At 41.6% G+C, this 13,855-nt stretch overlaps 1 protein-coding gene and 1 non-coding gene across 2 annotated transcripts; one reads left to right on the top strand and one right to left on the bottom strand.

Moving 5' to 3' along the window:
• Window positions 1-650: 650 nt before the first annotated feature.
• On the bottom strand, window positions 651-2,323 carry LOC103634259 (poly(U)-specific endoribonuclease-B). Its single transcript, XM_020541705.1, has 4 exons — window positions 2,076-2,323; window positions 1,309-1,618; window positions 1,159-1,230; window positions 651-1,067 (listed from the first exon to the last, which is right to left on the bottom strand). Exons 1-4 carry the CDS (start codon window positions 2,321-2,323, stop codon window positions 831-833), a joined length of 867 nt encoding a protein of 288 aa, XP_020397294.1. The 3' UTR covers window positions 651-830.
• A 10,243-nt stretch (window positions 2,324-12,566) lies between these two features.
• On the top strand, window positions 12,567-13,158 carry LOC103634258 (uncharacterized). The gene is made up of 3 exons (XR_002263572.2): window positions 12,567-12,745; window positions 12,864-12,929; window positions 13,052-13,158. It is a non-coding gene; the product is annotated as an uncharacterized protein (transcript).
• The last annotated feature ends 697 nt before the right edge of the window (window positions 13,159-13,855 follow it).

The raw sequence follows: 13,855 nt of genomic DNA, 5'->3' as shown, positions 1-13,855 counted from the left end.
AACATGGTATTTTTTGACATTCTGTATCCCAACAATATAGCTACCATTGTTGTAATCCATTCCTTGTTGACAGCACAATAGAGCTAGAAACAATAGAGCTAGAAACATGGTATTTTTTGACTTGATGGATTAGCAGCTGCCATTGAACCATCCTTGCTGGCGATATAGTCATGAATTTTGTTCTGATGGTGGCTTTCTGTATCCATTCCATGCTTCAGACTGCATTATTCAGAGTTCAGATAGTACAAGAAAGCTTCAGAACACACAATTATCACCATTCAACTAGAGTGTCAATTGATTTATGTGGACGTAAAAGTAATTGTCTTACAAGAAACAAATGGGGTGCAACCGTGTATCTACACCTGGTTTGGTCAGATCTGTCACCAGCAAGGCAACAATAAAGATAAAACTGGTGTGGTCAAACATAACGACACAACTTCATTGAAACACTTAAAAATAAAACTTTAGAAATAGCTTTTGATGGTTCATATTCTGGATTCCTCATTCAAAGATGAGCAAAGAGGGAAGAGTCGACAAGTTGCATCTTTAACACTAACAGACCACATACTGCAATTGCCATTGTGTTGTTGTATGTATACCACCACATCCACAACAACAAAATCATGAAAACTTCAGTCTCGGTCATCAACTTTTTAGTAGTGCAAGTAGCAATATGATTGGAGATGGCAGCAACAAATTGAACAGTATGGTACATTTTCATGCACAAGTAACAAGCTGACCATGAACAGTACAGTGTTAACTTCACGTAATTGATTATAAAACAAAGAAAGTGAAGATTTGGAAACCTGCAGAAGCATAACACCAGATAATCAGTTCTCTGCAATGGGAAAGGCTGATCCAATTTTGTTGTTCCCCAATCGGTAGCACTTGACGTTCACACTGTACGGGCCAATATCGACACGGTTATCTTCCCCTCCAACAAAAAAGCACAACGTGTAGAGTGCAACCTCAAACTCAGGACTGACGCCAATCAACGTGCTGGATACTGATTTCAGCACGCCATGCCACTCAAACTGAACAGTCAGCAGCTGTATCTCTGAATCAGGCTGCCAAGACCAGGGTAGAACATTTTAGCTAACATTATTCGTATGCACAGCAGCGTTGCATCAATTCTTAGCTACATAGTAATATACTCACCGATTCACCACGACGCCTTGGAAATATATAACCTTGGTAATCCACATTTTCCTTGTCTTCTTCCAGGTAAAACTGCAAATTAGTCACGGAATACCTGTTAGAAATGTCCAAATGAGGAAATTAGATTTCATTAACAACACGAGAACTTGCCTGAATCCAGTTATGGAAGCCCGATACCTCACTCTCCCCTTGTCCCCGTCCTTTGATCTCACCAACAAACACATGCTCAAAGGCAGAAGAGAAGCTAGAGTTGCCACCTCTTCCATACAAATCAAACCATAGGGATGTCAGCATTCTCTTGAAGTCCTCGTAGTCCTGAGGCACAGCCCCCTTCTGCACTAAGTACCGGTGCAAGTACTTAATTGGCGCTGTTCTAGCGATCTCATCAACGAAAGCTATTTCTTCATGCTTATCCTGCTGGGTAACAACTTCTTTGTACCCCTGAATGTTGGTTGTTTGTCTGTATAAATAGTAAAATAGAAGTAAAAGGACCTGAAAACTAAAGTGAGAGCTTAAATACGTTTAATGAGGAAACAGAATAACGAAAAAGAAATGTCATTTCTGATCTTTGCAAGACTGAAATCAAACCTGTTGTGGTCTTCCATGGCGCTTTTTCTCACCGACGGTCTGCCAGCCTCCATCGCTTATCCTTCCTTCTTCCTAAAATAGTCCAAATTATAAACTTGATGAGACACTCTAACAGGCAGCCAATCATTTGGGCTTGTAATTCTTCTATGAAAAGCGTAAAACAAGTATGACAAAACTTTCAAATTTAACCAAGAAAGCTGTAGTGTTATTGTAATTTTGTACTTCGGAACATTCTATATGGGAAGAAAATTCTTGAATATTATATCATTGATTCTCCAGCTATCAGCTCATTAGTGCATCAAAGAACCACTCGTTCAATCCGCGCACACAAAACACATCCATCCTTGCTCGCCCTCCTTGCAACTCCAGTGCTGCTCAGTGCCACTGCCAGCAGATCGAGCTGCTCTGTCTCACAAACCCTCTTGCTTTGCTGCTGCACCTGCAAGTCTGCAACTGCGCAAAGAGTTGTCGATGATGGGAGAAGTGGACCGAAGACGAGCACGACCGCTTCCTCCACGCGCTGCTGCTGTTTGGCCGCGACTAGAAGAGGGACCACTTCCTCCACGCGCTGCTGCATTTGAAGCAAGTAGACTTCAAGACTATATATCCAAAACCTGATACATACCTTGTTGATTTTCCATTTGAAGCAAGTAGACTTCAAGACTCCTAAAGTGTTCATTATCTCATAAGAATTAAGTATATGTTTTCTAAATGTGAAACCTCAAATGTTATAAACAAATACAAATATGATATCGAATGGGGAAGGAATTCCCTTGCTATTCAAATCCATGGGAGAGGAATCTCCTTGCTATTTGAATAGCAAGCAGAATTCCTCTCCATGGATCCCCTCAGGATCCCTGATCACCAAATCAGCCCTTACTCAAGTACTGTGTGAAAACTTAACTAAGCCAGTTCCTATGTCCATGATAGGGTTTCTTTATGGAGAACGGAGAACCAACAGAAACAGATCAGATGGAACATACTGATGGTCGCACACCATTGACAAACATCTCAAACACCATTACTATAGGTAAAGGTTTTTACACGCGTGTCGATTAACGTTTGAAACATAGTATTTAGGGGAACACTAATACACAAGGTTATATTGTAGCTGATGAAAATGGATCGAAAAGGCTTGGTCCAAATGTCGATGCTAAGGAACGTAAGAGGCAAAGGGAAAGGGAAAGATATGCAGCGATGACCGTTGAACAAAAAAACGAGAAAAGTATAAAACGCCGTGAAGTACGCCAACGAAATAAAGGACCTCCTATACAACCAGAGGCATCTAGAGGTGATGAAAAAGTTAAATTCCTAATTATTTTAATAGATCCTCTTGTGGATTAGTGAATGTCTATTAATCTTATTTTGGTTTTCATTGTGTTTCACAGTTAGTCTTTCAGATGGGTGTATCACAATTGATTTCACAAACTTTCCAACACAAGGTATTGCGGGTATACCTATCACAAATTTTTTTCACCCATCGTTTTATAAATACAGATTTGCAGCCATGAAAAATCATTTTGCCACTGTTGATTTGGCAGTTCCAAATGTGAATCAAGATGATGATAGCGATTGGTTGCATAGGAATGAGACATTCAAGTCAGACGATGTTTTCACAACGAGAGACCTTCTGACACCAGGTACATGACTGTTCACGCAACTAATTTTGCAAAACAGTTGATTTCAGGCGGTTTAACGTATACATGCCTTATTCCAGGCGGTGTGCATGAAACTATTGGTAACACGCCTAACCATAATTTGGGAAGGGCCGCCTACTTTAGAGAGCGGTACAAAAACTTAACTCCAGCCGAGAGGGAGCTTAGGCGTGAACGCCTTAGGTTGTATAATAATACACCAAAGCGGAAAGGGTCAAAGATAGAGTACATAAGAAAACGTAGAGCACTGTTGGCTGACACATTGAGTCAGGAGTCCATCGCCATGGAGTCCCCAACATATACCCCTAAGGTTGTGCACCCTACAACAGATGCAATTGAACATGATGGATCCGCAGTTACCCCCTGCGACTGGGTTATTCCTGATATCGCCAGTAACCCGTTCCTGCCAGCTTCAACACAGACTGAGGATGCCGATTCACTGCGTATGTCTACTAGACCATTAAGACGTAAACAACATGTGCCACGTGGTGAAAGACAAGCTATCTTAGCCCGTCGAAACCAGCAATTTGAAGCATCCATTTCAAGGAACATGGCTACTGCGACTGAGGATACTATTAGTGACGCTGAGGAAGGGGATGATTGGACACAACCCCATATGTCTGCAAAGATCAACAACAATGGTAATTACTATCATTTTTTCAAGTCGGTCGAGTTGTCGGTCATTTTGGCTGGCCGACTTGGACGATTAATCGTGACCAATCTTGATTGATCAGATGACTTGAAAACAATGATTACTATCCTATCTTAAATTGATGTAGCATGATGACGATAGCGTGTAGTCCGACTAAACGTGTGTTTCCATCAGTACAATGTAGGATTCAATGCCATGGTGCTATCGTGGCAACAAATGAGAGTGCAAGTATGACCGAACAAGGAAGTGGGGTGGATCATACCCAGTCGAAGCCAAGGGTCATTTCCAATGGTAATTGTTAAGAATCTTTATTCAGGTTACATATTTTCACCACCCTTTTATCCTGAATGCCCAGGTATTTTATGTGGCTTGTATTTTCACCCTCCAGTTGATGACGATGACAGTGTCGTATTTGAAGACGATGCTGATGAGAACGAGGGATACCTATTCGCTGGGCAATGTACTAATTTCAATCTTTTTATGATATGGTACCAATGCTTATATAAATACATATGTCTTACTCATTGTTTCCAAAAAAATATCAGATGAGGATACCGATGAGGATATAGAGATCGATGGTAGTCAAGATGAATCGACTGCCACTGATGTTCCTGACCCGTACGACAAGGTGTATAGCAACATCCCTGAAGAAACACATATGCTAAAGACTGTTCCCAACTGCAGTTATTGCACCGCGAAGAAGTTTGAGTATGAGACACCTGGTTTTTGTTGTCGTGGTGGGAAGGTTGAGCTAGCCCCACTGGAGACCCCTCCCCAACTCAAGAGGTTGTGGGATAGTGCAGACTCTGATGCTAGGCACTTTCGTGACAACATTAGGTTTTTTAATGGCCATTTTTCTTTCACTTCCCTATATTGTTGCCTCGATAGTATGACAACTAATGTAAGGGATTCTGGTATATACACGTTCCGAGCACAGGGCATGATGTACCACAATATCAAGTCATTTGGTAGGGAGGGTGGGGCAGAGCATAAACACCTTGAGCTTTACTTTTATGATGATGATCCCACTCTCGAGCATCAGTATCGTAAGTGTCGCGAAGAGCATCAACAGAAAGACAAAGAGGTTATTCGACAGATAGTCGACATACTATGTGGAAACCCGTACTCCGAGCACCTTAGGACCATGGGCCACGTTGATAACCTTGATGACTATCGTATCGCGTTGAACCTAGACCAGACGTTGAACCAGAAGACATATAACACACCTCTCACTTCCGAGGTGGCCGCTGTCTGGATCGAAGGGAGCGAAGGGCGAGGCCAGTTTAGCAAGAGTGTTATGCTCCATGGGAAGGACAGTTCAAGCCACTGCATCCGCTCATACCATGGATGCTACGATGCACTATCATATCCATTGTTCTTCCCTAGAGGTGAACTTGGATGGCATGCAAATATCCTAAAGGTTGGAGTATCCATGGACGAAGTTGATGCATACCGTGCGACACATAGGGCAAGTAATGCAAATGATGAAGATGCGGGTTAGTTGTTTTTTTATAATCATGATTTATTTTAGCATTATTAACTATCTTTTCAGCATCACTCACTTTATAATCCTTGCATATGCAGAATCTCCTAGCCATTTATGTGTGTCTGTACGTGACTACTACTGCTACAAATTCCAGATTCGCCCCGGGGTATTCAATCCAATACTTCATGGAAAGCGGCTTTTCCAGCAGTTCGCGGTCGACACGTACATAAAGATTGAGAGCTCTCGTTTAGATTACATACGCAGGAATCAGGATCGGTTAAGGGCAGACCTGTACCAGGGCTTGGTAGATAGCATGCTAGATGGAGATATTAGAGCAGAGAAGGTTGGCAAGCGAACTGTGTTGTCGACATCGTTTATTGGCGGTCCTCGTGACATGAGACGTCGGTATATGGATGCTATGGCTCTGGTGCGGAAGTTTGGTAAACCAGACATATTTCTTACCATTACATGTAACCCTAACTGGGATGAGATAAGGAGGGAGCTTCTCCCTGGGCAGACACCGCAAGATCGTCCGAATCTTGTAGTGCGTGTCTTTCATGCAAAGCTACAAGAGTTAAAGCATAGGCTGACTAAACAGGATATTCTTGGTAAGGTCCGAGCCTACGTCTATGTCGTGGAGTTTCAGAAGCGGGGTTTGCCGCATGCCCATTTTCTACTTATAATGCAGAGGAAGTACAAGCTCACATGTCCTGAGCAGTACGACCTTTTGATCTCAGCCGAGATCCCAAGCAACAAGTACCCTGAACTACGAAAGATGGTTATCAAGCATATGATGCATGGCCCGTGTGGGTCGCTAAACCCTAACTGCCCATGCACTAAGGGTCGTAAATCGTGCAAGAATCATTACCCTTGGCCTTTCAGTGACACAACCTTGCAAGGGAAGGATTTGTACCCTATTTACAGATGTCGTGACGATGATCGTAAAGAAAAGGTCCGAGGGTGCGAACTGGACAATAGATGGGTTGTCCCTTATAACCCATACCTCCTTCGTCTCTTCAACTGTCACATCAATGTCGAGGCATGTGGGAGCATCAAGGCTGTTAAATACCTGTTCAAGTACATATACAAAGGCCATGATCGTGCGTCTGTTGTTATGAGAGATGCGAGCAAAGCAGATGATGATGTTGATGAGATCAAGCAGTATAGAGATGCAAGGTGGGTGACTCCTCCGGAAGCCTTGTGGAGGATATACGGCTTTGAGCTTAGTCAGATATCTCCACCTGTTATGCAGCTGCAACTCCATCTTCCAAACATGCACATGGTGGCGTTTCACGAGCGGCAAATGGTCGAGCGAGTCGTCAACCGTCCAGGTGCTGATAGGTTGATGCTCACAGCATATTTTGAGGCGAATAGGCTACACGAGGAGGCTCGTGGCATCCTATATCGTGACTTCCCTGAGTGGTACACTTGGCAGAGTGGTAAGGGCAAAGTATGGCAACGGAGGAAACGAGATACAGGTGGACAAGTTGGTAGGATAGTCTCTGCTCATCCGGTCGAGGGGGAGCGCTATTATCTTCGTGTTCTCCTAAACCACATGACTGGTGCCGCCTCATATGTTGACCTAAGGACAGTTGATTGTGTCACCCTACCGACTTTTCGTGAGGCAACAGAGAGAAGGGGACTACTTGAGTCGGACAACACACTAGATGAGTGTCTCACTGAACGTGCTCTTTTCTAGATGCCATCGGCGCTGCGATGACTTTTTGCCACAATACTGGTGTACTGTGAGCCAAGCGATGTGGCTGTACTTTGGCAGAAACACAAAGATTCTATGTCCGAGGACTATCAACACAGGAGTCAGAACAAAACTCATGTTGAGCAGATGGTATTGATTGACATTAGGAACATGCTGCAGTCAATGGGAAAGGACATAAAGACATTCCCTCTACCTCCTATCATCGACGCGTATGACGATGCTATTGGTACTGCTAGGGAGGTTTACGAGGAGGAAATTATCCAACCGACAGTGGGAGATGTGGCTCTTAAAGACTCTCTTAACGAGGAATAGAGGGCCGCCTATGATAAGATTATGTCTGTCGTTGACACCGATCAGGGCGGATTATTCTTTGTGGATGGACCTGGTGGCACCGGGAAGACTTATCTATACAGAGTGCTGCTCGCGATGCTACGCAACCAGGGCAAGATTGCAGTGGCAACAGCTACATCTGGCGTTGCAGCTTCCATAATGCCTAGAGGAAGAACTGCCCATTCACGCTTCAAGATACCACTCACTATTGACGATGGCGCTGTATGTAGCTTCACGAAGCAGAGTGGAACAGCAGAGTTGCTACGGAAAGCGTCTCTCATTATCTGGGATGAGGCTTCTATGACTAAGAGACAAGTCGTGGAGGCACTGGACAATAGCATGCGCGATATAATGGGTCGACCCGCACTGCCATTTGGTGGTAAAACCATTGTCTTCGGTTGAGATTTTAGACAGGTATTGCCTGTTGTTCGTAAAGGGTCAAGGGCTCAAGTGGTCGCGTCTTTGCTATGGATGTCTTACCTATGGGAGTCCATGTCCCACTTAAAGCTTGTTAGCAACATGAGAGCAAAAAACGACCCTTGGTTTGCGGAGTTTTTGCTGCGCGTAGGCGGTGGAACTAAGGAAACAAATATTGACAGCGACATTCGTCTTCCTGATGATGTGTGTGTGCCTTACAGTGGGAGTGACAACGATCTTGACAACCTAATAGACTTCGCTTTCCCAAATCTCAACGAAAATATGTCTGATTCCACCTACATCACTTCAAGGGCGATACTGTCAACATGGAACGACTGGGTTGATATGATAAATGTTAAGATGATTGATCGTTTTCAAGGGGAGCATATGGTGTACCATAGTTTCGATAGCGCCATGGATGATCCCCATAACTACTACCCACCCGAGTTCCTAAACACATTGACGCCTAATGGGCTCCCACCTCATGTTTTGAAGCTCAAGATTGGATGTCCTGTTATATTGCTCCGGAATATAGACCCTGCAAATGGACTTTGCAATGGCACCAGACTGGTCGTTCGTGGCTTCCAAAGAAATAGCATTGACGCAGAGATTGTACTAGGTCAACACGTTGAAAAACGGATTTTCCTACCGCGTATACCGCTGTGTCCCTCTGATGAAGAGATGTTTCCTTTCCAGTTCAAAAGAAAGCAGTTTCCTGTACGGCTTAGCTTTGCAATGACGGTTAACAAAGCACAGGGTCAGACTATTCCCAATGTTGGTGTATACTTGCCTGAACCAGTGTTCTCTCATGGCCAACTATATGTTGCTCTATCTAGAGCGACAGCCCGATCGAACATAAAGATTCTTGTCATCCCAGCTGTCGATGGGAGGAAAAAGTCAAGGAAGGGTGTAAAGAAACTCCCCACCGTAGATTGTGGGACATATACCAAGAACATCGTCTACAAAGAGGTCCTAACAAATTAGACCCATGGTAAGAGTTGCATGTTCAGCTAACAAACTAATAGGATGATGTTTGTCTTCTGTTTGATTGGTCTGGTGTATTATCAAGTCATGTTTGCATGCTACAATTGTTTTTATTAGAGCCGCACATTTTTTGATAGTCATCAACCTTCTTACTGCATGCATACTATCTTAAAGTATTGTTGAGTTTTGGATCATTTGTGAAATTAGCAATATTAATTTTTATGCATCTAACAATTTGTTATGAATGTAGGTTTTGTCTCGCGAGAATGGAATATCTATTTGTAGGCTTGTCTCATAACAAGCCAAAAAAATCGGTGGCAACCGCAATAGTTCGAGAAGGTATTATAATTTTCATAGTTCTGTATGGATCAATTTGTATTTTTTGTAATAACTAATTTTAGTTTTATCTCATGACTGGTTGCTCCTAGACTATATTTGCACACAAGGTGATCTTGCCCTCATCGATTTTATTAAGGAAATCCCTTGTGAACCAAGGGTAGAAGTCATGCTTATTGATGATTCCTTTGTTGAAAGGAAGTGGATGGAGTGTTTATTTCAGCCGAACGCATATTTAGGTGACGAGGTAATCCATGCTTACTCTTTATATTTGGCGACGTTGTTATGTATAAGTTTTTTTACTCATCCTGGTATTTTTAACCACAACTTACACACTTGCAGGTTATAGACTGTTACATAAATTTGATAAAAGCTCAAAAGCATCTAAAGTGCCGATCTGGAGGTCGCGTTCACATAGAAAATGCTTTCCAGTTCAATTTCCTGAAGCGAGATGGTGATGTCGAAATTAAAACAGAGGAGCTATATCCAATTAAAGACATGACACAAATATGTAGCGCTGAACGAAGGGTGTTACTTTACCTAGACCATGACATGGTACTTATGAGTTTGCAATTTGAACAGTTAGTGTTTATATGTAATTTATTCTTATGCAAGTATTTATAACTGTTTTGTAGGTGTTTATTCCGATAAACATCCGAGAGACGCACTGGTATCTTGTCGTTATCCATGCAAGAAATATGGAGATACAAGTGCTCGATTCACTTGGTAGTTCACAAGAACGCAAAGACCTCACTGACTCTGTGAGTATGCACAAACTAAACAATTATGAATTCAATATTAACTTATCCCAATCTCTAATTTTGTTTTACAATATATAAAGATTAAAGGACTACAAAGACAAATTGATATGATATCTCAACGTAAGGAGTTAAAAGACCACAAGTGGCCAGACCTCCAAGTTGCTTCTTGGCCGCTCATAGAAATTGACATGGGATATGCAAAGCAGACATATAGGTACGCCCTAAAATCTTCTTTACCAATTTCTTCATTCATACCAATATTTATGTTGATATTAATGTATATTGTAGCTCTTCATGCGGTCTCTTTCTTTTGAACTATATCGAATACTGGACAGGGGATGAACTGTCTGACAGTTTTACCCAGGTATATTATTACTACTATGACATATATGGACATGTACAGTCAGTGTTACATATATAATGCTAAATAATTGTTTCTTATTTGTAGGATGACATGTCACACTTTAGGAAAAAAATGGCTGCTATATTACTATCTTCAGACCTGAATAAGAGAAGGGGGTGTCTGTTATACAAAAATGAAAAAGAAGTTGACTCTGGAAGCCCATCTGATGTTGAGATATTAGAAAACCCAACAGATTCTAATAAGAGGAAACTACTCCACGTGCTTGATGATAGCGAAGTAGTGTATGAAGATGAGGAAGGCCCTATTACTCAAGCAGACTTGCAAAGGTGGTTTGTTGATGATTGGGATAAAAGAGCTCCTGTAAAAGTCTCTACCGATGGTTGCACCAATGACTTTTTAATGGTTGGTCTTTCCACAAAGGACATGCCAGTGACTAAAGCCGATTCAATAGATGTTTTATGTGATTATATCATGGCAATAGAAGACGATACGACACTAGAGTAAGTTCTCATTGATTTATTTAATTTATGTATATCAACTACTTAGATTCTTGATATAGACTTTCGTCATGCTACATTACAGGAGAACATGGGTGCGAAGTTTCAATCTTTTTAAGATAGAAATATCTGTCAAAGACCTGCAAAACATATTAACGACAAATCAAGATATGATTATAAGATGTTTTGACATGGCTGTTCGGCTGCTTGCCAATAAAGAGTCACGTAGGCCGAAAGAAGAAATCATAAATAATAGAAAGCATTATATGGACATGCGTTTTTGGGTAAGTTTGTTTCCAATCATTAATGTATTAATATATAGTATCTACATCTAATCATCATGTGGACATGTATATATACTGTACAGAGAATGGTTGGTTTTGGTAAACTTCCAAACTACCATCAGGATCCTACAACAGATGAGTTAGCCAAAACACTCGATTGTTGGCCATCAATGAATTATTATATCACGGGTTGTAGATATGTAAGTATGTGTTCATTTCGAATGTATTTATAAAGGACACTTCTGTTGTAGGATCCTAATGACTGATATTTTGCAGGTTCTCATGCTATGGAAATTCAATGGATGTCACGCCCTCTTCGTAATAGATCATGTTAAAAAGCATGTGACTTTTATCGACTTTACACCGACTCAAGATTGGTGTAAACACATGCCATACAAGAGGTTCGCAGAAGCGATTATCATGACCTCAAAAAAATATAAGATTGCTTACAGCAAGAAACATTCTGGATGGGCGGAGGATATCTTTAAGTGGGAACATACAATTCAGACTGGTGTTCCAATTGACTTAAGAGGGTATTTTCTTCGTACCACCTTCTCAGCAGTTTAAATTTTTTCTATGATAATCATTGTATAAAACATAGTTGCCCAAATATTATTCTATAGGTCTAATACCAGCTACCTCGTTCTACAAGCTATGGCCATGTGGGGGAATGACAGACCACTGAAATTTGTTGGGGTGAGTGTAGTACGTTCGTTTTATGTTCAAACTTACATTCTAGCTATCTCGTTCTACAAGATAATATGTTTTGTTCTCTTATGTCTTTGTCTGTAGGATGCAAAGACTCTTCGAAGGAACTTTGTGATTGATCTTTTAAGTTATGAGGACAATTCGTGCCGATATGCCATCCCTGCAAACATACAACAAAGACTTATCGATATCGCTAAAAAGGATTAGCTGATTAGTGAACAGTTGTCGACACATTTGTGAACACATTTGTCCAAAACATTACTTGAAGATGACTTTGTTAGTTCCTAAGTTCATATAATGTCGTAGATCTTGGTAGCCAATTTCATGTGTGTGTTAGTGCTGTATATTTGGACCTGTCATTTACATTTACATGGTGTGTGTTATTATTGCAAGTGCTCTATAGTATGCCTTTTGATCTATGTCAGGTTGCTCAACTTTATTCTGGTTTGGTGAAGGTTTGTTCCTTCAACTTAATGCATTAGTAATGGTTGCATTTTCTGGTAGATAGAACAATACCATTCTGTTCTCCATTCCAATTTTTCACATTATGTTGCCGCCATAATAGGTACCACATGATGTCACTGGTTGCATGATAACAGCTAGAAAAAGAATGCCGGTAACAGCCGGTAACAGCCAGTGAGCGGGCAATCATCATTTTAAATCCTATATTTTGACTAGAGAGCTATGCTGGTGAAGTAACTTTGTTTTTTTACTCGTGCAGGAGATATGCACAGCCGATACATTCCTCAGCAAGATTACTTCTCAGAGGGACTCTACACGTTCGATATTGGGCAGAATGACCTTGCTGGTGAGTTCTATTCAAGAACAGAGGACCAGGTCATCGTTTCCATTCCAACTATTTTGTTGGAATTTGAGAATGGTCTCAAGGTTTGTAAACGATATAGCACTTCTATCTATCCTTGCAGAGCTTCCTATGCCTCTTTCCCCAAAGCTGACTAATTGGTGTACAGGGATCCTACTCTGATGTAAATGTAATTCACTTAGTTCTCCAAGTTCAGAAATTTCATTCTTTCCATACTCTTCCTTCTATATGTTGTCTTGGTGTAAGGAGGTGCTTCACACCTGACCCGTTTTCTCTGTTCCTTGATTTCAGAAACTGTATGACCAAGGTGCTAGCAAGTTCTGGATTCACAACACAGGCCCCCTCGGCTGCTTGCCTCAAAACATCGCCCTGTTCGGCAAAGACCCATCCCAACTGGACGAGCTCCATTGTGTGGCGAAGCACAACCGTGCCGCAAAGCTTTTCAACTTACAGCTGACTAACATTGCATGCTTTGTTTGCTGCAGGCTGTTATCTCTAGCAGACGGCTGAGTAATTATTTATCTACTCTAGAGCATCACTCATCCGAGTTAAATGCCTCTGCTGACCTTTTAAACCACCACTTTAAGAGATATACCAAAGTAACTCATAATCCAATGGCCATCGTCTTTCAGAATGTATCCTGTTCTTGGTCTAGCAGCTCTGTTGCTGAGCTGAACATAGTTCTCAGAGATATATCTTTGCAGCTACAAAAAGGGCTCTTTATTGCAATTGTAGGCGAGGTAACCTTTTCCTCAACGAACATAGGTATTTGCAAGAATCTCATCACTTGCACAGAAGCCAGATGCTCTTCAGAAAGGGATTAGCCCAAGTGATGCTGCATTCACACTGGGAATTGCTCCAGCTTTAGCAAAGGAGCATCTTCTAAATGCAGAAAACAAAGGTGTGTGTGGCTGCAACTTTCAAGTATTTTGCAAGCTACGTGTATGATCTGAAAATTAAACTGACTGTCTATTTCTCTCAGGCCTATTGTGCAGAGATGTTAGTCCAGATGGATTCCGCTTTTTTAGCAATTTATTTAATGACATTGATCCCCAAAATAATCACTCGTAAGAAAATCATAGCCCTGCCCTCCTG

The sequence above is a fragment of the Zea mays genome, chromosome 7 (assembly GCF_902167145.1).
Source record: "Zea mays cultivar B73 chromosome 7, Zm-B73-REFERENCE-NAM-5.0, whole genome shotgun sequence".
NCBI lineage: Eukaryota > Viridiplantae > Streptophyta > Magnoliopsida > Poales > Poaceae > Zea > Zea mays.
The sequence above is the reverse complement of the archived record's forward strand: the minus strand, read 5'-3'. Positions and strand labels throughout refer to the sequence as shown.

Coding starts and splice junctions, on each gene's coding strand:
- LOC103634259 (XM_020541705.1), bottom strand. CDS start 2,323: ATGCAGCAGCGCGTGGAGGAAGTGGTCCCTCTTCTAGTCGCGGCCAAA. Junction 1,619..2,075: donor AGCAAGGATGGATGTGTTTT/GTGTGCGCGGAT, acceptor CTATTTATACAG/ACAAACAACCAACATTCAGG. Junction 1,231..1,308: donor GCTTCCATAACTGGATTCAG/GCAAGTTCTCGT, acceptor ACTAATTTGCAG/TTTTACCTGGAAGAAGACAA.